Below are 25,055 nucleotides of genomic sequence, written 5' to 3'. Positions count from 1 at the left end.
GCCTGAAAATATCTCAATATTTTTCACCTGTTATTAGGACAAAATCCAGATTAAAGTTTACACACTGGCGGTGTATCATGTATCATAATGAAACAGTTTAATACTAATATTATACTGGCCCCTCATGCTGTCAGATCAAAGGAACAGTTAGTTTTAATATAGTTTTATTGATATGGGCCAAATTTCAACATCAGTCACCTCAAGGTGCTTTATTCTGCCAAGATGCTGCAATACCACTGAGAAAACCTGAACAAAGTGAAGACCCCCTGCATGCAAGCACTTGGTGACAGTAGGACGAAACCTCTGGCAGAATCAGGCTGAGGGAGAGGTAGCCAGCTGCCACAAACGGCTGAGGGTGAAGGCAGAAAGACAGGACAAAAAACATACTGTGTAAAAAAAAGACAGATTAATGATAACGAATGATTAAAAACAGAGTGTGAAAAGAGATGAGTAAAGAAGTGCATCATGGGAAGCTCCCAACAGCCTAGGCCCATTGCCGTGTAACTAAAGGAGGGTTCGGGTCACATGAGCCAGTCTTAACTATACACTCTTTAAAGTTCGGAGTGTGTTTGTCTCCAAACTGTTCTTCATTGGATGTCGAAATATATTGTAAGGGCATACAACGCACGTTGAAACTCTATTTTCACATTTGTCGCGCTCTGTGATTAGTATGTAAATATTATTGTGCAGCTGTTAAAGGTGCTTATGGAATTTTAGGTAGTAAACTAATAAAAGACAGAGTAGGCAAAGCAGTTGCAAAGTCTCACATATTTCTCTCACAACCAGTATTAAGGTTTTTAACTATATGTGTAAAAGATGCTGTTATTTTAGCCTTTTCTAAAACAGAGCAAGAGGGAAAGACATGCGGCGAATGGGATGGACTCAAACCCGGGTCGGCCGCTCTCAGCTGTATGGCATGTGGTGGCCTGCTCGACACACTGAGCTAAACAAGCACCCAAAAGCTGCACGTATTGAGATTACAGCATCATTGAACTCTAATCGACTATTCTTCCCTTCTCTGGCTCAAAATACGTCCTTACAGGGACACCTTTTGGTAATGTAGGTACTATACATTTGACAAGACAAGATTTCCTATGTTACTCTAGTGATACCGAGCTATCATAGTTCAAATGCTACCTTATGTCACATCCCTTTACAGGTGGCACTGCAAAAAACATAAAGTTAAACACGTCGCTGATGCAAACATGCCAAAAGAGTTTGCCATCCTCTGCCCCTTTTTGACATTAATAATTTATCTGTTGACTACTCCTATAATAAGTAATTTAAACTTAGATTTTTAAAGTTAAAAGAAAAACTGGTGTACACAGCAGAGTATATTGGTTATTACCTCTGCAACTGGAACTATATTCAAGACAAGCTTTTCAACCACCCTCTGGAATTCATCTAGGTCTTCATCTTTGGTGGAAAATGAGGTGAACCTAAACAATGCAAATGCATCTGTGTCAATGCAGCCGCTTAAATATCAATAAATAAATGGCTGCATCTCTTCCATTTACATTAACAAAAGCAGATGTCTTACCACCATCTTCACTGTTCTTCCATCTGACTTCATTTGACTAACAGACACTCAATATTCATGTGCTTGACAGCCATATATTGATGAGAGCAGCCATTAAAATGAGGTTAACCACCCTGTCAAATGGACTGCTTTGTCTGCTGTTCTGTCTGCTCTCAGTTTTTGCAGACGCATCCAGATGTAGCTCACCGGGGTCGAGGTTAAAAAGTCAAAATGAGATTGCAGGATCTCATTAGGTAGCCATTGACATTCCACATCATTCTAGTAGGAGTCACTTTAATCAGAGAGAAAATGCCCCACAGCACGACCCTCTGGTGTAAGCTGGCAGACCATCTAATTATCAATTAAGGAAATAACTGTCTGTGGACTGAATGATTAATGGTGGTAAATTGTAATTGCACAGAGCTTCCATTGGGTGGCAAAAGCCTAAATATTGCATCTTAAGCTTCTGTGTTTTCTGGCTGGTAACTCACTCAGTAAAACTTTTATTTACCCATGTACTCCAAATTTATTATTGATCAGTAAGTTTAATTACCCAGCTAGAAATGGAAGAGCATGGCAACCTTGCTCAAAGCCCTAACCCTCAGCTTATCTAATCTTTGTGTTGAACAGACCTCGTCTATGAACCCTTATTATGATTGTGACTTTACTGTTGGACCAGTGATGAGTGGCTGTCCTCTCTAACAATCCTATAGCTAACTGGGGGAAAACTGGAGCCATTTTTTTTTATCAAAAAATGTATTTGTTTCAGTCTGGTGGTAAAGAGCCTACCAAGCTGAAAAAGGCAGCATTAGATAGGTAGGTATCCAGGGAACAGGATATGATGAATGTTATAAATAATAAAAATAAAATAAAATGCATGCAACAATCATGCAATGTCTGTTCACCGCTGTTTCAGTAGGCATGATCTGATTGGACTGGAATGTAGCAATACCATATTCTATACACTAGAGGGCAATATAAAATCACTTTTGGGACAAAACTTTGAATACCTTTTTTGCACGTGTTTGTGAGTAGTTACATTAATAAGAATCATATTTTTTTATATAACTTGTTGGTGTTATAAGCAAGGATTAGACACATGGAAAAAAGGATTCATACATTTTAATAAACTTGTTTTTTTTTCTCAGAAATGGGCACAAAAGTGTAAAGACCAACAGAAAGAAAATATTCAATCCACACATAGAAAAACAAATATTATCCAGGGCTTAGTTAAGACTCTTAGGAGATAAAGAAGAATAAAGACAGCAGGGAAGCAGAAACTAACCGTCTGTAAATCAGCATCTTTGTTTTTGAACATAAGACAAACAAGATAAACTTTGCAAATTATCAGCGTGCCTAACCTAACACTTCTCAGCCCCTTGGCTGCTGTCCAGCTTCTGCAATTAAAAAAGAAAGGAAAAAAAATAGGTTTACAAAGAACAAATGTGACAATGACAAATGTTTTGCAAATGAATAAAGATATGCATTTTAGCTCATGTGTTACATTTGGAAGTTTGCCCACAACTACCTTTCAAAACATCTAAGCAAATTTGACAGCATCTGTGTATGACTGTCATGCTAAAAAAGGGAAAAAAATAAATGGAATAATTTAAATAAAAGCCACCAACTTGAATTTCTGAGCTTAGTTCCTCTCGCAGATGCTCAAGTTGTCCTTCTTTGTGCATCTCCAGCTCCTTCCTCAGCCTGGCAAGTAAATAAAACCACGTCAGTAACAAAACATAACATTTGGATAAACTTCATTTTTGCATGTAGAGTTTAAACTGCTTATTTTTTTCTGGTATATTGTTTTTATCATTATATTTACTTTTGCTTTGTTATTGTGTCCAAAATAAAAGAAATACATAACATAATACAATTTTCCCTCTAGTATTTATAATGGTGGGAACACCGAATCCACATGCACAAAATATTTCAAATGCTTTCTGAAAAACAACAAAATGAACACAATAGCTGCCATCTGTTAAACAGATTTCCCCTGAAGTCTGAGTTTACTTGACTGTTTGACATTTCAGATGAATGTTCAGAGCGAGGTGTTGTAACTATATGTGCAACATAAATCACAGCGTTTGACTCGGTGACTGTTTGTTTGCACAAAAACAATTTCACTACTGGATTAGGACTATGGTTCAACTAAGGTATTTACAATTTACTGTATCCCAGCATCCACTGACAGTACATTTACATGAGTTAAAAACTGATGAATTATCTTGAAACAGATCCTACCAATCCATTTTCTGCCATTTATCTGGGTCAGCAGGGAAAAGTGTGGGCAGTCTGAGCAGAGATGCCCAACCTCCTGCTCCCCAGCCACCTCCCAGGGGGACACAGAGGCATTCCCAAGCCAGCTAAGAGGCATAATCTCTCCCGTGCGTCTGCTCTTGGGCCTCCTTCTAGTTGGATATGCACAAAACACCTCACACAGGAGGCATGTTGATCAGACGCATACCTAAAACGGCTCTTTTTGATGTAGAGGAGTAGCTTCTGTAACCTAACCCTGTTCCAAATGACTGAACGCCTCACCCATCTTAGATTCAGAGCTATGATGAGGAGAAAAATCGTCCATGATACCTCACCCAGGACAGGGTTACCAGGCCCCACACTGGCCTTGGGGAGGCTTTTGCCAGTAAGCATCTACTGGCTCAGCTACAATGAGTCACTGGGGTAACCCTCGCTCTGGTGCTCTATGTATCAGGCAGCGTTCAGAGGTGGAAGCCTCAGAAGTCCAACGCCTTGTTGCCAAAACCGGTAACAGATCATTCTGTGATCAGCAGATCCTGCATGATGTAACCTTTGTGGCACACTAAGAAAATGAAGCCAGACCGAGGGACTGCAGTACTTGATAAAAGTGACTAAACCGCATGAGGCATAATTGTGCGCTGTTAATTCAAAATGTACACCATGTATGACAAATGTCACAGCTGAAGAGGAGGAGTGTAGAGACAAGCACAAACACTCACAGCCTAAAATGTTAGACTCTGCGGCTCCTCCACAAAGCTGCAGTCAACACTGCATTCTCCCTTTTTTTGTGTATTTAGTAATGTCTCCTGGAGCTTGTTCCACAGATATAAGGATGAACAGAAGACCACGAGGGACGAATTTCTAAGTATAAAATGAAGTGACAGCAATAAATCAAGTGTAGCAATTTCTCTCACACCAAAATCATTCAAATGGAAATTTTTAAAGGCGGGTTGGGTGTTTTAAAGTGCTAGGCTGCAGGTGAGAAGAGACATAAAAGATGAGGACACACAGATGCAGAAGGAATGCGTCAATGAAAGAAAGAAACATTTTGAGACCAGCAGAAAGCTTTTTAGTCTGGTTAAAGCCGAACTACTGATGTGCAAATTCAATTAGTAATTGGAAATCCAGACTTTTTATTTAGCTCAAATATGTATACGCACTGCTTAGTTCTCTTTTTCTAGGAAATCATAGCTGCTACACACAGAGCATGATATTTTTTTTACCCCAGAAGAAATACGCAGAATTTTTCACTCCACATATTTAAAGGTCACGTTTTCTTAAAAAGTAGTTTTCCTCAGACTCAGAGTTGACGTTTTAGTCCCATCTATGTTCTGATTTATAGAACTTTCTATTCCTAAAAATGTTGCAAGAGCAGATTTTTTTGGACAACATTTTCTAAATGATAAAAAGAGAGGAATTAGACAGATGACGCCTTATCTGCATATTCAGCCAGGGTCATATTACTTTGTACTCGTAGGCAGATTTCGTCTGCAGCAGGTGAGTCATCCATCCACACATGCACATTTTCAAAACAAACACAGACGACAAATATAAAGAATAAAATATAATTAGAAGATAAATCCAAAATCACTGCTTTATGTAGGATATCAAAAACTATCATTTGTTCATCTGAGTGATGGTCACAGGAACAAAGCTGGGTTTACTGTGTTTATCCAGAAGAAACTGAAGCTCATAATGCAAAGGATATGCGTGGTCAGGTAAAGTCTAACATTAACAGAGTCATCTGCATACTTTTAAATGGTCCTGCTTCCACACCCACTCTGATACAGGACACAAAGGGTAGGAGTGAAAGCACGCAACCCAGTGTGACGCCAGTCCAGGGGCAAAGTCAGGAATCCAGCCCAAAAGATTTTTGTTCATGTCAAACTGTTTTTAAAAGTCTGCTGATTAAAACATGGAGGTTAAATGTGGTGAAGGCCGAAGAAAAATCAGAACATTTAAGAAAAGTTTGAACACATAAAACAACAACGATATAGAGATTTTCATGGGACTATTTTTTATATTTTTTAGTAAATGGACTGGTTCTTAAATATCGCTTTTCTACTCAATCTGAGCACTTTACACAACTTCTTCTAAACACTTTCTATCTAACATTCACAGACTAATAGATGCATCGGAGAGCAACATGGGGTTAGTGTCTTACCCAAGGATATTTGGCATGCAAACTGGAATCGAACTGCCAACCTTCCAGTTAGTAGGTGACCTAGTCCAGTGGTTAGCACCTTTGGCACAGTAACAAGGTTCTGGGTTTTAACTGGCCTCTCAGTGCGTAGTTTGCATGTTCTCCCTGTGGCTGTGTGAGCTTCCTCCCACAGTCCAAAGACATGCATGTCAGGTGAACCAATGATCTGAATCTCTGCTAAATTGACCATATGTCTGAATGTGAGTGTAAGTGGTTGTCTGTCTCTCCAGCCCGAGCCCCCTGCGACCATGAACGGGAAAAAATGGAGAAACGGATGGAAAGATGGTGCCTGTGTGTTTGGCATGCCGTCTATCGCTCTCTTCTATTTGTTTTATTTTATTGTTTTTAGTCAATTTTGTGCAACATGTCAGCCCTGCATTGTTTTATGATCGCCAGACATTATTGGAAATAGGCTCATCTACCCAAGCTTTAGCTCGGTTTGGAAATGACAACCAAGGCTTTCTGCCTCCCGATTTGGAAGTAACACCACCTCACTGGCGCTCCTTACCATTGCCACTGGATGTGCGGAAGCGACGCAGGAGACGAGGTAACCGTGGAGGTCGCCTTGTCAAACTGAGACTCAGGATCTCTTGTTTTCCTCATGAGCTTCGCTCAATTTGTCGATCCTGCCCGCTACTCTTGGTGCCGTTGCGTGCTTTGGACCCGGTGGACTCCTGCTTGGTTCCTGTTGTGGGATCTCTCGAGAAGGGTTCTGCAAAACCCTCTCCTCTCCGACATCTGCGTTGGCGTGGAGTGGACCAAACAAACCTCCGACCTGTGGATCTGGTTGTTGCTGCCTCGGAAGCTCCCGAGCCAATTCCTCTCAGGTTGGGATTAATTAACGCCAGATCGGTGGAAAATAAGACATTCATTTTGAAGGAATTTTTCGCTTCCCATGCACTGGATTTTCTTTGCTTGACTGAAACTTGGATTCCACCCGGTGAGTTAAGTGCCTTTTCTGAATTACTGCCGGCTGGTTGTGCCTTTTTTAGTGTTCCGAGAGTTTCTGGTCGCGGAGGAGGGCTAGCTGTTGTTTTTAAGGCACATCTTGACTTTAAGCAGCTATCCCCATCAACATGCCACACCAGTTTTGAACTCTGTTTGTGTGAACTGGGCCATTCGTCTTCGCTGTTGTGTGCGATTGTTTATCGGCCCCCAAAATATAACAAGGAGTTTTTATCCGAGTTCTCAGAGTTTCTTGCTGACTGTGCATCACGGTATGACCAGATCCTTTTACTTGGTGATTTTAATATACACGTCTGCTGCCCGGGGAAGCCCCTGGCTAAGGACTTTCTGGACTTAGTGAACTCTTTTAACTTTATTCAGTCTGTTAAAGGTGCCACTCAAGAACGTGGTCACACACTGGACTTGGTTTTATCACATGGTTTATCTGTCCAAAACGTACTTGTCGAGGATGCGGTGTTCTCTGACCATATGCCTATTTTATGTGATATTGTTCTTTTTAATCCTGTTCTTAAGCGTGCTGTACCTGCTCGATGTTATCGTGCTTTTGGCTCAGATACTGCCGAGCGGTTTTCCATATTGTTTGACCAATTTATTTCTTATCCTCCTGAGTTGTCCATCTCAGATGGATTAGTTTCTTGTTTGGATTCTGCTTGTAAATCTGTCCTCGACGCTGTCGCTCCTTTTATATTCAGACAATGCAAGCCAAAGGCTAGTCCTTGGCTAACTGATTTTACCAGAGCCGCTAGAAAAGAATGTAGAAGATGTGAAAGACGGTGGAAAAAAGATAGGCTGTGCGTCTCTATGGAAGCTCTTAAGACTAGCTGGAAAGTCTATCAGAGAGCAGTAAAGGCTGCCAAGCACTCCTATTTTTCTCAACTCTCGCATAACCCTCGTGTTCTATATAACACTATAAATTCTGTACTTAATCCGGAAGGCTATATTCTTTTGCACTCTTCTGCGGTTATGTGCAATAAGTTTCTTAATTATTTTGTGGAAAAGGTTGCTAGTTTGAGACCTCCGACTCTACCTATTGCTGACCCAGCCATGCATGGTTCTTGCTCAAGTCTGTTCTCTGCTTTTCTACCAATTGTTTTATCTGATTTAGAGAAACTTGTGTTGAATGCTAAACCGTGTGGCTCTCCAAATGACGTTGTTCCTCCCCGTTTTCTTAAAAAGGTATTTCCTATCATCGGACCACATATTCTGAACATTATTAATACTAGTCTTTTGTCTGGTCAAGTACCTAGGGAATTTAAGCATGCAGTCATACATCCTTTACTTAAGAAACCGGGCTTAGACAGTTCAGTCATGTCAAATTTCAGACCCATCTCTAAGCTTCCCTTTCTTAGTAAGATTCTGGAAAGGATTGTTTATACTCAGTTGATGGACTACTTGAATGACTCTAAATTGTCAGAAATCTTTCAGTCCGGCTTTAAGCCATTCCACAGCACGGAGACAGCCCTCGTAAAAGTTATGAATGACATCCTGATAACGACAGACCGTGGTAAATATGCAGTGCTGGTCTTGTTGGACATGACAGCTGCATTTGACACTGTGGATCACGATTTGCTGATCTCCCGCTTACAGCACGGTGTGGGAATTACTGGTTCGGCACTTTTGTGGTTAAAGTCCTATCTTTCAAATAGGACATTTTGTGTTAAGTTGGGGTCGGCTTCATCCTCTGTGGCCCCTCTGCTTTGGGGTGTTCCACAGGGATCTATTCTTTGGCCGTTATTGTTTTCATTGTACCTCTTGCCTCTTGGCGCGATTTTCCGAAAGCATAAAGTGCCATTCCATCTATACGCAGATGACTGCCAGCTCTACTTACCTCTTAGTCATTCTGATAGTCTCCCAACTGGACCTCTGCTTGACTGCCTTACTGATGTCAAAGCATGGATGGCAAACAACTTTTTAAATTTTAATGATCGGAAGACAGAAGCAATTTTATTTGGCCCAAATCGTTCTTCTCATACTCTGGATGTTGATCTTGCAGCTTTGACTTCCCAACTAAAGAGTTCGATCACAAATCTCGGAGTTAAAATTGATTCTGCACTCACCTTTGATGACCATGTAAACGGGGTGGTAAAATCAGCATTTTATCACCTCAGACGTTTATCAAAGGTTAAGCCCTTTCTTTCCAAGCGTGACTTGGAAAGCGTTATTCATGCCTTTATTACCTCACGTTTAGATTATTGTAATTCTCTTTTAACAGGGGTTGGGCAGGGCACTTTGTCACGCTTGCAATTAGTGCAAAATGCTGCGGCACGATTTTTAACTGGTAGAAGAAAATTTGATCACATCACCCCGATTTTGGCCTCTTTACACTGGCTTCCAATTGAATTCAGGATCCGTTTTAAAGTCCTTTTATCGGCTTTTAAATCTCTAAATGGTCTGGCACCTGTTTATTTGTCTGATTTGTTGAAGCCACACGTCCCCACTTGTTCCCTTCGGTCAGCTGAGCTGTTGCTGCTTTCGGTCCCAAAGTCACGGCTGAAACTTAGAGGAGACCGAGCGTTCTCTGTTGCCGCGCCGATGCTTTGGAATAACCTTCCTCTCCATATTAGACAGGCTGCATCAGTGCCAGTTTTTAAGTCTTTATTAAAAACCTATTTTTATTCCCTGGCTTTTAACTCTGTGGGTAACTGACATTTTTATTTTATTTTATATATATATATATATATTTTTTTTTTTAATTTTTTAATTTTTAATTTTTTTAATTTTTTATTGTTTTTTAACTTTATTGCTATGTCTGGTTTTATTACTATGTGCATATTAGTATTGTACAGCACTTTGGTCTACCAGGTGTGTTTTTAAAGTGCTATATAAATAAATAAATGATGATGATGATGATGATGAACCATTTTTTGCTATTGGGGACATAATATTAAGTCCTAATCATGTGTAAAAAATGCATTTACAAAAATATAATGAATGGAAGTTGTGATGATGATTTTATTGCCTTAATATCATTAAAACTGGGCAAGTTTCACTGTGATATGTGTAAACTGAAAGTTTTAACGTGCTCTGCTAGTGTTTGCTTAATTAAACCTAAGATTAGAATAAAAGGGAGAAAAAAGCTGTTACTACTGTAAAGTTTTAAAAATTAGCACTTTTGCAACAATATCTTGGAAGAAATGTAATAACAATGACAAGTTTTAAACAAAGCAATCACATAAAGTATATCAGATAAAGACAGATCAAAAATGCACTTGAACGTAATCACATATGTGAACTTTATGGACTGCTGCTCCTCAGTTACAGACTGAAACAAACTTCTTCTTGTGCCTTTAAAAGCAGTCTGCGCTTATGGCAGCAGAGTTAATATTTCACACTATAATTTCATAAACATACAATTGTGTTACTCAGTTCAGTTTGTCTCTGATAAACCATTGGACTTTGATCCACGCAGCGTGACGCCTTGGCTGTGATTGAACTGTTATGGCAGTTGTGGAGGATCCATACTGAGCTACACCTGAATTGAAGACGAACGAACCGTTTCTGCTTTTATTGGAAGTTAATGAAACAATAAAACAGCCTGCCTAAAATTGCATTTTCACAGTTTGAAAACCAACAGACGCGTTTTAAACTTTACACTTCTCTCTGGAACTTACAAATCCGATTTTTAAGGCGACCAGGCTGTGCTTCAATCGACGCAATAATGTCCCTAAAGCAATACTCATTTGGCATTTTGGCTGTTGGTGGTCTCTGCTGGCTTTTACTGGAACTCTACAGAGCTATGACATCTTTAAATGAACACTCATAAATAATTTGCCAGTAATATGTCAGTGAAGAAAATCCGACACATAATAAAATACATACAGCTCTTATATAATCGATTCCAATCACATAGGTGCATATTTCAAGTATCTTTCTATTGTGACAGTGTCCAGTCTGCACCAGCAGCCACTGTTTTGCACACTGAACACTTTTTAAATGACTCTTGCACTCTTTCAAATTGACATGCATTCAATTTCCAACAATCAATAAGCGGAGAGTTAAATATGCGTTTTAAAGAGACGCTGCAGTGGCTAAAGACAGGATTGATGGTTTCAGTTCAGAATGGATGATCATAAGAATGGCTACGACAGGAGGGGGTGTCTCCGCCAAAGCTACATCCTCAGCACTTCCCGGGGCTAATAAGCCCAGCGGTAATGAAGGACCTAGTATGTTTAATGAGGCTGATGGATGAACAGGACATGCCACGCACATGCATGATTTAAGATGATACTAAGACAGAGAGAGTGAGAGAGAGCGAGAGACAAAAGGTGGGCTAACAAAAAAAGGAAGCGCACATGAAGATTAATATATAGAGAAATATAAATAAAGCACACCAAAGGGAAGCAAATGTTTTTTTACATGCCCTTATTCCTTTCCTCTTTAATATCTTTATTTCAAAACCTGAAACAAAACTGATCCGTGGTATTGTGGAGAGGACATTATCCAAAGTGGCAGCATCAGCAACAACAATGACCCTTCCTTCCTGGAACACTATTGATCTCCAACCTTTAATTAAATAAAGGACGTCTCTCAATGTAGCAACAGGGTGAACCTGTTTCAATATGTTTCTGTAGGAAAGAATGTAATTTATGCCATGCATCTATACTGTATACTGTCCATCTGTACTGCAATGGGAGCACATCTCTGTCCTAAATGTCGTTCCGGGTGCTTTCTGCCGCTTCTTTTTAGTGTTTAGTTTTATATTTAAGTATTCACAATTCTTGTATTTGTGTGCGTAAGGAAGGGAATGCGTGTTTGTGTCTGTGGGTGCCTGTTTGTCTATGCCTATGTGTCAGGTCAGGTCTAAGACTCTTTCTCTTCTAAGCACATCTCAGGTTACCCCAGTGCCCCAACCCGCCATTGCGTTGGTGGTTCCCGGTGTCCGGGGCTGGGTGCTCGGGTGTGTACTGGTTTGCTTCCTGGCAGCCGCTTGGCATGGCATGTAATAATCCAAAATAAAGAAATCCTAATAAAATTCTAATAAAATATAACTATGACGCAGACCACTGTTGGCCTTTCTTTGGCCTTCAGACAGCAATTCTGATTGTTACACTGTCAGACAGAACAGGGGGAAAAAATCCATGTGTATATTTTTCTTGTACTTACTGAGAAATAAGAAACATTAAGACATGTAGCTTTACGGCTACAGCACAAAGTAAAAACAGATTTAAATTACAACAACAACATCGTTAGAAAGATTTGAATGAAAATATGAATGAAAAATAGAATAAAGAAACTGAAAAGCAAAGACAGGCTAAATGAAAACCACATGGATCAAAGGCTATGGATTTCAGTTTAAATATCTTAGCAGGATGAACACAGACTGATTATTCAATGGAGAAGGATGTGTTGGTACAAAATGTCCAGACAGGAACTCCATGAATAACCATCTGACACACTAGAGGTTAATCCGAAAAATCAGAAACAGCAGGAACTATGGGAAACAGTATGACATATCAAGGAACTAAATCCACAGGAGGTGACGTGGAACTGCTCATGGCTCAATGAGACACGAAAAGTAAACTAAAATTAAAGCAAACGACTATCAAAGTAATACGGGAAATAACTAAAAGGGGAGCACTAACAAAGTGACAGAGACTTTACTACACATGGGGAGCACAGGGGAGACACGTTTAACTGACAGAACAAATACTATAAACACCAAAGTAACTGGAACAAAGCACCAAAGTGACAACGCAATAAATAAACAAAGAATCAAGCTAAAGACGATTATTCGTCAACACAACTTAGGAGTTCAAAAACAGAGAACCCAGGGCTGTGACACCCACATATTTATAATTGAATACTGAACTGCACCGATTAACAACTATTAACAATGTAATATAACGGACAGAGAAAACAGTGAGCACAGAGGGATCTTGATGCTTAGCTTTCCTACATGTGAAGCACGAGTTTGGTCCTCTTTCAAACAACCCATATGGAAAAGAGATAGTAAAAACTTATATGTGATTACTCATGAAAGTGGCCACTTTCATGAGTAAATCATATAAGGCTTACATGATTTACTCATGAAAGTGGCCACTTTCTCATTACTTTCATATATTTTTTTAGTAAGTATCCAAAACATACAAGTTTCATTATATAAATTTTCACGGGATCTTATATCTGTTTTCACTCTTATATGCTTTTCATACAAGTCTCACACAAGACAGATACAAACTTTATAAGATTTATATATATCTTTTCCATATGGGAAATGTCACTTTTAAGCTGCTATATTCATGGAAGCTAAGCTCAGAAGCTTTCTGAGAGTGTTTAGGTCATTTTACACTGAAAGTGTCCAAGTGACTTGGCTAACTGTAGCAACTTGTTAACAAGTAGCTAATGTTAGCTTTTTAACACCAACTGAACACAGGATACTAAAACAGTCATCTAATGTTCTCAAGCAACTCGTCAGCCCTCAATTTTATATTGTGCTGTTGACTGTTTTCTCTGGCTGTGAAAATTACTATGATCAGTGCCTCCTTTTGTTGTTATTTAGGCCCTGATAACATTTGATGATACTAACAGAGTTCAATATGTCATGCTATAAATGTCACGGTCCTGAGTCTGGTGACTCAGTGTTTATGTTTTTGTTTATTAATATTATTTGATTCAGTGATTTCTGGTTATACTTTAGTGATTTTTAGATCTTAGGTTTTGTTACTGTGCCTCCCTTGTGTTCTCTGTGTCAAGTCAGTTATGTTTTCTTGTCTGTTCTTTCCTGGTTTCTATGTTCGTGCATCTCCTCGGTCTTCTCTGTCATCCGTGTCTCCTTGTCAAGTCTGCGTCTGGATTGCCTGTTTTGTATTTCCTGTTTTACTTTGACGGTCTCGTGTCCTGTGTTCACTGTTTTGAGTTTAGCTTCCACCCTGTCTCGTTTGGTCAGATTAGTCACAGCTGTGTCTCCCTCCTGTTTCCAATTCCCTCGTCACTTCCTGGTGTATTTAAGCCCTGTGTTTTCGTCTGTCCGTGTGTTGTCATTACCTTATGTTGCTGTGTGTCTTGCTGTGCCTTTTTGGTCCTTATCACTAAATGGTTCTTCTGAGTTTCTAGTTTTAGTTTGTAGTTCCAAAGTTTCTATTTTTATATTTATATATTTCTAGTTTTATTTATGTTTTCTTGTATTGAGTTTTGCACAGCCATTAAAGCTGCCTCCTTCAGTTAAACCTTTCGTTTCAAGTCCTGCATCTGGGTCCTACATTCTGCCTGCCACAGCACGAGTCATGACAATAAAGCTCATACCCACTAGAAGATAAAAGAATGATGAAATAACTGTATCTGACAAAGCAGTCTCCCTAAAGTTTCCGACATCTTCAACATCTCTCTGAGCAGTGCCGTCGTTCCCACGTGCTTCAAGGCCACCACCATCGTCCCCGTGCCCAAGAAGTCTTCTGTGTCCTGTCTCAACGACTACCGTCCGTTGCACTTACACCCACCATCATGAAGTGCTTCGAGCGGCTCGTCATGAGACACATCAAGACCCTGCTGCCCCCCTCACTGGACCCACTGCAATTTGCATACCGCCATAACCGCTCAACGGACGACGCCATCTCCACTGCACTCCATCTTGCCCTGACACACTTGGACAAGAAGGACTCACACGTCCGAATGCTGTACATAGATTTCAGCTCAGCATTCAACACGATCATCCCCCAACAACTGATCGGAAAGCTGAGCCTGTTGGGCCTCTCACACACTCTTCACACTCCTGCCATCTGAAAAAAGGTACCGAAGCATTCGGGCACACACATCCAGACTGTGCAACAGCTTTTTTCCACAAGCCATCCGTCTCCTCAGCAAAAAGGGACTGACTGATACACACACACACACACACACACACACACACACACACACACACACACACACACACACACACACACACACACACTATCACTCAGGTTAACTCAACTACCTCAAAACATTGAGACTGGACTGACTAATCAACACAAGCGCAAACACACTGACCTACACCACCAAACCATCGTACACACCAACCTGTAAATGCTCTTTTGCACAATATTATTACTGGACTTTTTGCACTAACTTCTGTACTTCCTAATTTTTGCTGCTACACTAAGGAATGTTTACTGTTCCTCCACTACCTCAACTCATCATCACAAAACCTTATTATTAAGTTACGTTGTGTTTTTCTATCATTCTGTCACTTTGCTGCTCTGTTTGCACATTTGCACGTGCGCTTTATTGTCTGCTGTCTGATAACAAAAAAAAAAGTCTTCCTTAGATAGTTAGATAGTTAGTTTTTTTTTTTTGTTTTTTTTTTTGTTAATTTATGTTGTAATTTATGTTAGGTCAGTCTGTCTTGTCTCTGCTAGCCAGCTAACTAGGCCTCTTAGTTAGCTAGTTTAGTGTTTTCTGTTAATTTATGTTGTAAATTTATGTTGCATGTAGCACCTTGGTTCCTGGAGGAACGTTGTTTCGCCTCACTGTGTACTGTTAAACTGTATATGGTTGAAGTGACAATAAAGCCAACTTGACTTGACTTGACTTGACTTGACTTTGAGGAGCCTTAATGGTAACAGATTCAATACTTTTCATTTGCTTTGAAAGTCAAAGAACTACTGTTAGAGAAATCCAAACTATTGAAGTGACCTAAAAAAAACAGACTTCTGTGTAACATGGTTTTCTACATGTGACATGTATGAGTGTGTTTGAATTCCTTTATAGATTATTCCAGTTAAAGCCACAGACAGCAGACACGAGATCAGACTCCATTTTGGCACCTCGAGCTAAGCACTTTGTGAAATGCGGTGAGCAGAGATCGATGGGAAACTGCAGGCTCCTACTTGTAGATTTCAAAATATCCATCATACCCTGATTTAACATCTATTTTACTGTAAATGCAGCAATTTACTAAATGAACATGATGCATTACTATGCCCATCGTTTATATACAGTCTGTGGTTAAAGCATGATTTATTATTCCACTAAAACCAAAGCTGATTAAACACTTAGCTTGAATGCTAAGCTTTACACTGTCATCATTAATAAATATATCAATCACAATAGCCTCAGTTGGTTGTTTTTCTCCAGTTGCTGACAAAATGAAATAAACTCCAGATCAAAGCCTTAATTAAACCAAATGGCCTTAATGTGCTGTTATTTACACTTCTATGTTTGGACTCTACCCAGCAGGATCAAGACGGAGAAAAAAGGCAAGACAAGAACTGGGTTTACTGGTCTATTCAGCCCTTCTTGGTATGATCCAGATCTCCCATTTGTAAACAGTTTAATTTAAAAGCCAGAATGCTTGGCTCTGCAGCATTTCTTTCGTCTGTCTTTTTCTTAAGTACATTTACCGTTGTAAGAATGACCAAAGCTGATAATACCACTACTGAGATGGAATTTTTTGCAGTTACACTAAAGAAAACCACAGGGTCCTGCAGAGAGGGGACAGCGGTTGTGCTTCTGAACACCGAGTCCTCCGACAGCATTCACAAAACAAAATTCTCAACTAATTAAAAATCACAGCTGCTCAGCAAGGAATGTTTAAAACGCCAGGAATCTCTGTGGAAATATTGTTAATGAAATGCTGAGAAGCCTAATGCTGTGTTTTTATGTAATTCTGCTCTTTTATGTCTTATTTATCTGTAATATTTACTGTGTTGGACCTCCCAAAGATTATTCTGTGACATGATGTAACTGCAAGTAAATCTGGTACTGTAGATTCCATCTATGTGTCCAAATGCATAAACCTGCCTCAGCATCCAGACAGTTATCCAGCACTCACCTCAGACAGGAGCTGTCAGTGAGAGGTTTCTGACTGACAAGCTGGCTCTCCGATCTCAGAGATTCTGTCATTGCTTCAGCCTCACTCAGCTGCCGATCCAGGTCTGCAGTCAGGAGTAATAAATCAAACATAAGACGACGTCACTCAGGGAAGACAGACACATGCTGTAGCTACACGGTTAAAACAACAGAACAAGGTTTGGATTATACAACACTACAACTGTTAAAGTTTCTTATTCTAAAGGGACTGGTATGGTTGTGTGTTGGTCCTACACAGAGCTTGCAGACTGTCATGCAGCTGTGTACCCTCACCAAGAGGGCAGTGCCAAAAACAGCTATGTGGGCTACGCTTCTGTGTTTGTCGATCTTTTAGTTAAGCTCCTGCCACAAAGAAGACCAAAGTCATGAAAGACAAAGAAGTTCTCTGTAGTGAAGTGAAACTAAATGTTAAAAACAACAAAAACTGTCCACTGCAGCCAGTCTGTGCTTCTCATTCTCTCATACATACATGACTTACTCATGGAGTAACACAGTTCCTGTCTTGAGACCATATCATAACTATATTCTATATCTGTATTCTATATCGTCATGATATGGCTCATCAATTTTATTCCTCTGTAGTAGCTACAGCTACAGCACCCTTGTTCTTGAAAGCCTGAACCAGTACACCACTTGTTGGGTTTATCTAGGCACAAACCCCGCTGGAACACGAGACCAACAACTGCACGACAAAACAAGGCAAGAAGGCACTCTCTGTGTTTGTGGCTCGCGAGGGAAGTCAATCAAAGTTGAGGAAAAGATTCCTTCACCTGAACTCGACCAACTTCAACTGATTCCTTCGCTACAGTTATTTTTATTGTCAGCAAGCAATCATTCATGAATATGCAATTACAAATACACGTGACATTCTTAAAACAGGCATATCTGAGCAACATCAGTGTCTGTATTCTGTGTGTGTGTGCAGGTGTATGTGTGTGTGTGTGTGTGTGTTTCCAGCCATTCTATACATAGACATATGACCTTTCAGTGAACTTAAATTGTATGCAGAAGTAAGCATCTTGCTAAACTATAAAAACAGGAACTTGCAATAGGTCATATCTCAAACTCTCAAACTCACATTTAAAGGTGTGAACTCTGGCACTTTTAAACAGAACAGGACAGTCTGGTTTCAAAAGCTATAATAGAATTATAACATCGAGACTGCTTCCTCTCATCTCATGGTACACAAGTGCACACAGAATCTTATCAGACCTAATAAGGATATGATTTTTATCAGCATACGAATGGATATATATTTCTAAGGATAAATGACAATCTTAAATGATTAATTCTGACACCACTTTTCTTTCCTCAGACATCCTCTCACTCTCTAAGACTTTGTGAGGTTCTGGAGAGCTCACACAATCTCTCATGTAGCTCAGCTCCATGCCTCCACAGGTATGTCATCTGTACCAACTACCTTTCCACTCTTAATCTTTTGATGGTACGTTGAATTTTGTTACGTTCTTTCTCTCACTTCCTGTTTTAATTTGTTGTCCGTTTTCTTACATTTTATTTAATTGCTAACTTTTTTCAGTCTGCTGCCAGTTTTCTTTCACACCTGTTCTACATCAGCCAATTACTCACCTGTGTATTCGTGTGTGTTCACTTTCCCATTGGTTCCATGCCAGATTGTCTTGTTGGCAGTCAAGACTTCCAGCCCTTTCTTATAATTCTAGTATAAGCTTTTCTTCTTGCTTTTTTTTGCCAGTGTCTTTATTTCATTTTTATTATCTTCATGTACAGACTGGTTTTTGGACTTTGTTCTGCCTCACCTTTTGGATTTTATGTGGTAAAACCCTGGACAGAAACAAAGTTGTGGACTTTTGGATTTACTTTGACATGGAATGTTTGGCTCCTCTTCTTAGAAAGGACTTATTACAGTATGTGTGTGTACAGCCTCCTTAACTCAGATTTAAAAAACACGGCAAGCACACCCGCTCAACCTGTTCATGGAGCCAGAAATATGTTGTAGAAGATCTAACATCTGGGCTCAAGATTAAACTGCCTTGGCAGACCAGCTGAATTATAAAATAACTGCTGGTCTGGGTTAAAGGCTGTGTGAATGCATGTGGAAAAATTAAAGGAGCTTACAGAGGTCCTTTTAAAAATATGGCTATGGTCTGTTTTGCATAAAATGAACCTTCGCTGCTCACCTTCGTCGATATCATTCAGACTCTGTAGTTCAAGCAGGAGTGCTCTCTTCTCTTCTGCAATGGAGCTCATGTGACTGTTTGTGCAGCTCATCAACTCCTTCTCTAAATTATAGAAGAGGAAAAGATAAATCTGCAAAGGTTCTCATGGATTGAGTAATAATCACCAGAAACTCTATAATGAATGTATACTGCTGGACAAAAATACAAATACATAATGCAAAGGTTGTCATAGGGGCCACAACCTGAGTTTAAATCACTTCATATTAGGCCTGTATAAGAGCTGTTAGTTATCCTAACGATTACATTAAAAACATGAACACAGTGTTTTTGTTTGGCTGGTTTCAAACTGTCAAGAAAACCTTTGTTACATTAAACTTGTTTTCTAAAACCTTTTTTGATATTTAACCTTTACTTTACCTTTGTGTGGTTAAATATCTAACCACACTTTAATAGATATATATGTTCACAGCACAAGTATTAATAGTGCAGCAAACGCCAGGTGTTTGAGTGTGAGCTTATATAATTATTATAAGTCCTGAGCTCACTAACCAACTTAACACAGATTATACTGGAATCTTGGGTGTTTAAACAGATATAGTTTCTTGCATTTCTATATTTAGCAGGCAACTGTTATACTACTATGAGATGTCTGGGCTCATACACAGTAGATGTAGCAATTATTCATTTCATTCAGGACCACTTCAGTCAAAAGAATATATCTGTACCTGAGCTGAGGTGACGCAAAAATTTCCCCATTGTGGGATCAATAAAGTCTTATCTTATCTTATCTTATCTTATCTTATCTTATCTTATCTTATAAAATGATAAGCTGGGCAGGAGGTGGGATGCAAAGCAGCTTGCAGCTGTGTGGCAACAGCTTATATAGTATCCTGAAAATCTTACAGGACATTGATCTGCAAACAGAATATGTAGAAGGGTATAGGGCTGTTCGATATAACGATATATATCGGATGACGATATAAAAACATCTAGCGTTTCATTTTACACTATTGTTTGTTTCGTGGTGTCGCAAAATAAACTGTTTACGACAATATTTGTTCATCGTTCTGATGGTCACTGTAGTGGCTATATTAATTTCTTAAAGTTCTCTCTTTCTCTTAAATGTAATATAACCACATTACTGATGGACAAGCACCTGTTTTTATGCGTTGTCATTAGCAACAGCGACGGTAACACCTTCGCGTGTCCGCTTGTTTATGTTCCACTTAAACCTTACACAATAAAGCTCAAGATCCTGTTGAAACTTTTCAAAATAAACTGAATCACGTGAAAGAGCAGATTATTTACGGATGAGAGTAAAAAAGCGCCGCCAGGTGCTAAAAAAGAAACCTTAGACCCAAACGTTAGAACAGGCTTTTCCCCGCAGCACGCCATGTAATAAATACAAAGAAAACGGCGGCCGTTACAACTTATGTCTAAAAATGTATAGTTTCATGCATTGGTTAAAACACTCGGCTCCGGGTAAAGGATGCGCAGCTGGAAACACTTCACGCAAGTCGAGCTGCCTGAGATTCACAGAATTTACAAAAAATGTTAAATTTTTGTGATTTATATCGTTTGTGATTTATATCGTTATCTTATATCGGGATATGAGATTTTGGTTCCCAACCAGCAGTGAGCTGGCAATGAGATCACCTGATCTGCCAAATTAGGGCTTTTTACTTGCGGACTAAATCAATACTCAACTAGACCTGACATGTTAGTGACTATTTACAGATAGCTGGTGGCTGTAAAACAAGCCCAAATAATCCCCCCCTCCACCACCGTCCTTGACAGATGGTTTGCAGTGTTCGTGCTGAGATGCTTTCATTGGTTTTTGCCAAATAGGGTGGTGTGCATTATGGCCAGATATCTACAATTTGGTCAAAGGACATTGATCCTGAAGTTCTTTAGTTTGTTCAACTTTTCAAGCCCTTTTCAATGCCATAGTCTTTAAGATAAATCAGGACACCCCTCCAAAATAGGCATAGCTATTCAGTCGTTTTCTAATTATACTGCCATGAACTTTAACATTTAACATGCTAAGTGAGTCTGAGATGTAGCTGTAGGAATTTTAGCTGTTTCACTAAACCAGCAGTCCCCACCGGGCTGCGAGAGTTGAGGCTCGGGTGTGAAATTTATGGTTTTAAGGGTTTTTATCGTTAACTTGGTTTCTCTGGGTCTTTTCTCATGTGTTATGAATTAATCGTCTTTTTTTATGTACCGGTACTGGTTTTATTTTATTGTTTTTATCTGCGACACACCTTAAAGGCCGTTCAGTGAAAATATTGTCAGACCTAAACCAGTCCGTGGCTCAAAAAATATTGGGGACCGCTGCTCTAAACGCTGCACGATCTGACCTTGGCGTGAATTTGTTGGGACATCCATTCCTGGGAAGATTATGGTAAATGTTCCAAACGAGCAAGCTGGCAAAATTTCTGTTTTTATTAAGGTGGTCACACTTGTTAATGATGAGTGAATCAAGTGCATTTCTTTACTAGCACCTCGCTGCTACTCACTCTCTTAACTCCCACAGAAGCAGAAAGAGTGTGCTGCATGGAGTCCTTGAAAACGTTCTTTTTCATGAATTATAGGCATTGGAGATCTATTTTGCCCATTTCTAAAATAACTAATAATTTCTAGAGCAGCATTCAGGGCCACATCTGTTTCATGTAACCTCTGTCTTCCCTGAAAACACTACAGTAAAGTGTTTTACAACCTTTGTGTATCGATTCCACCTCCTTCTCCAGATCCAGGAGCACAGTGTGAGTTTGGCTCTTGAAGACTGTTTCTCTGTTCGCCTTAAGACTGAAGTCACTGTTAAACCTTGAGATCTCTTGAAGGAAGTTTTCCTCCTCTTCTTTAGCCACCATCTTTATCTTGGTCTGGTATGAAAAGGAGGATCATGGGAAATACTTCTAACAACAATATTAACAGACCTTGTGGTACTACAGACTTAATGTTACTGTATAATTATGATAACATTTGGAAAAAAAAGAAAATCTTTGCTCTAAGAGCTTATTGTGTAGAATGCAGAATCCCACCATTTTTGGTGGGATTCTGCTTCTAAAATGAGGCTCTGATTTTACATTATTTTTTACATAACCTAGTTTAATACCTGTGGAATTTTAAACAAGCAATTCTAAAATGTCAAACTCAGTTTCTACGAAAATGCAAACATCTCTGAAGGGTACCACTTTTTTGATCTGTGTTTTCACTGATTAATTGATCGGGTCATTCTATATAGTACTGTGATTCAATCAAGAAGTTAAAGCTATTAAAGCTGAAGAGGTATCCATATTGGATACAACCTGTCTAATTTGAGAGATAAGTATTGATCCAGGCTTCAACCTACTAGATGATCCCTGAGGTGGTTCTTCTGACAGAGCAGCTCTTCAATTTGCTTTAACATCTGGTTCTCATATTTCTTTGCCAGGTCACACCGCAGCCTCATTGCAGACAACTGCTGAGCCTGAAGCATAAATACAGGAGATGATCAAGACACACATGCTGACAGACAGATGTACAGCGAGGGAGATGGATTGGTGATGCTTCGTATGTGAGCAATATCACTTGATACCAGACGGGGTGAAATGAGATCAAAGTTCTAGTTTGGAACAATCAGTATATACTCTATACCTGATTATTAGAGACAGACATAATAACTAGAGTTATTTTGAAACTGTAACTAAAAACATCCTGTTTCGTTAACTAGTTCAGCAACAATTCAGGTTTCTTTTTAAATCGATATCATAAACATAAAGAAAGAGCGATTATGTAGGAAGGTAGATTCTTGCCTTGGGCATAACTTTTGGTGTAATTTCAGTCTGTTTCTTGAGCTAAAGAGGAGAAAGTAGCTTTGCTTTTCTTCTGCTGTAATACTAAAGTGCAGCATGTTTCAGTGAGCACAATCAGCTTCCAAGTCCTATAAACACTGTAATTATCTTAAGACAGCTCTCATAAACCATAAGACCTTACATCATGAGAGCTGTAAACACACTGTGCAGTAAACACAGCTTCCATATCTGCATAATGTAAACAGTCTCAATAGTAAAAAAAAAAAAAAAAAAAAGATACCACTGCCATGTGTTTCAAATCATCAGTAGGGCATGGTGTGATCCTTGCAATATTTGTGAAAAAACCAAAGAGCCTCTTTTTTTTAAATTATTTTTAATGGGGCATTATATCTCACAAACTAAAGGTCTCAGTAATGTTATTTGGGGAAATTAGCCATTGAATGTAGAGATTAAGTGTTCTAAATCATAAACTAGATCAGCTCCTCAATATGGCATTGTGCTGCTTTGATAGTTCAATGTCTGCTTTTTTTTAATTAATCAGTTTCTATTCATATTTTACAATGTGTGTGTTTTTTCAGTTTTATAAAGGTGATGATGAGTAGAATGGCCTCTTTCCTTTTGGAAACCACAACAAATTAAATATTAATTATTTTTGTTATACATACACACGTGTTATGTTACATCCCAGGTAAAACATTCCAGGAACAACATTTTACTAATTTTTATTAGAAAATTAATAATATGGGACCTCTGAAATTTGCACTGAGCTGTGTAAACATAAAGCTGTTATGTAATAAATCACAGTACCATGAAACAGACCAATTTACAGGGGCTCCTTCTAAAATACAGTGCAACAAGTGAACACTTTCCATCACCCTGTGACATGATTTTACAGCTAGTGTGTAAATATTTAATAAACACAGTTCAAGATAATTTAAGACATTATATATGATGAATTTAAGCTCAGTAAACTACGGCTACCATCACACAAAGGGTTATTTGAAGAACCAAATGGTTTATATCTAAAATCTAATAAATGTGAGCATCTTAAAAACAGTGCTATGGCTTTGCCTCTGCTCACAAAATATATATAATTCACTCGTTAGCATCAACTAGCAACAGTTTCACCTTTTCATCAAGTTCCTCTTTGCTCTTTCCATACTGCTCAGTGACACTCTTTATCTTCTCATTGCATCTGATGATGGCTATTTTGACTAAAAAACATTTTTGAAAAAACATCACATGATGCAACATTAAACATTAAAATACAGTAGCCTGTATAGATACATATTTAGCATTGTCCCTAGCGTTTAGCTGTTAGCTTATTTGCTAGCTGAAGAGTGATAATTAAGCAAAAAAAAAAAAAAAACAGATTCAGAGAAATAAACAAAACTTACCATCCTTGATTTTTTGTGTCTGTTCTGCTAACTGTTGCTCAGTTAAAAGAATTTGTTGAAAAAGTGTGTCCAAACTCATTTTGGCTTAGTAGCTGGGTCAATAAACAGTTAGCTAGCAGACCATCTAACCTAAGGAGGCTAGTTTCTGTCAGGACAAAGAGTCTGAATGACTGACTTAGCTCATTATAATTGTGACATTGTTGCAACATTTTTTAATTAGTTTTTTTTTTTGTTGTTGTTAAACTTTAATTTGTATTTGTAGTTCAGTATATTTAGCTTTAGTTTTAGTAGTCATAGTTTTCAGTCAGGAGTCATTACTTTTATTGTGTCCTTAAAATGTTTGGTTTTAGTTTTGCTTATTCAGTTATTTTAAATTAAATTTGACATTTGATATCATGATATTGACATTAAATATTATAAAGATTGTTCCTTTGAAAATAAATCAATCAATCTTATACTTTATGCTCTTATACTTATAGATTCTATATTTGGAAAATCCCTCCATTATAGCAGTACAAAATCTGATGAAATACCGCTACTACTAATAATAATGATAAGAAGAAGAAGAAGAAGAAAAAGAAATGGTTTTATCACACACACAATAATCAGTGAGTCACATTACTAGACATTAGTTCAAGTTCAGGAAAGTGGACATGAACAAGTGGACGTTGCACAGTTGCAAACATGTCCTAACACCAGGCAGGACCCCACCAGGCAAGACCCCATGGTCTTTCCTGGTGTTGTAGACTCCAGCCTCTATTGACCTTATACTCAGAGCGTGTTCCATTGCTGCTATGATTAGTGCCTCTGTGCTGTCTTTCAGTTCAGCTTTTTCCAGCCCTTGGTAGGATTTCTCAATATCAGCCACTTCTTCTATTTGCCGGTGTTACATACTGTGCTCCTCCAAGAGGAGGAACCATCATGAAAGGACAGGCCCCTGCACAGTATGTAACACCCACAAATATCATCATA

General features: G+C 38.9%; 1 protein-coding gene across 1 annotated transcript; it reads right to left on the bottom strand.

Moving 5' to 3' along the window:
* Window positions 1-2,625: 2,625 nt before the first annotated feature.
* On the bottom strand, window positions 2,626-24,236 carry LOC113035499 (coiled-coil domain-containing protein 172). The gene is made up of 8 exons (XM_026191107.1): window positions 24,084-24,236; window positions 23,815-23,900; window positions 22,245-22,361; window positions 21,609-21,774; window positions 18,890-18,991; window positions 16,696-16,798; window positions 3,148-3,223; window positions 2,626-2,916 (listed from the first exon to the last, which is right to left on the bottom strand). Exons 1-8 carry the CDS (start codon window positions 24,160-24,162, stop codon window positions 2,881-2,883), a joined length of 765 nt encoding a protein of 254 aa, XP_026046892.1. The 5' UTR covers window positions 24,163-24,236; the 3' UTR covers window positions 2,626-2,880.
* Between the last annotated feature and the right edge of the window lie 819 nt (window positions 24,237-25,055).

Source organism: Astatotilapia calliptera, chromosome 13 (assembly GCF_900246225.1).
Source record: "Astatotilapia calliptera chromosome 13, fAstCal1.2, whole genome shotgun sequence".
In the NCBI taxonomy this organism is placed as follows: Eukaryota; Metazoa; Chordata; class Actinopteri; order Cichliformes; family Cichlidae; genus Astatotilapia; species Astatotilapia calliptera.
Note: the sequence above shows the minus strand (reverse complement) of the source record. Positions and strands in the feature narration are given on the sequence as shown.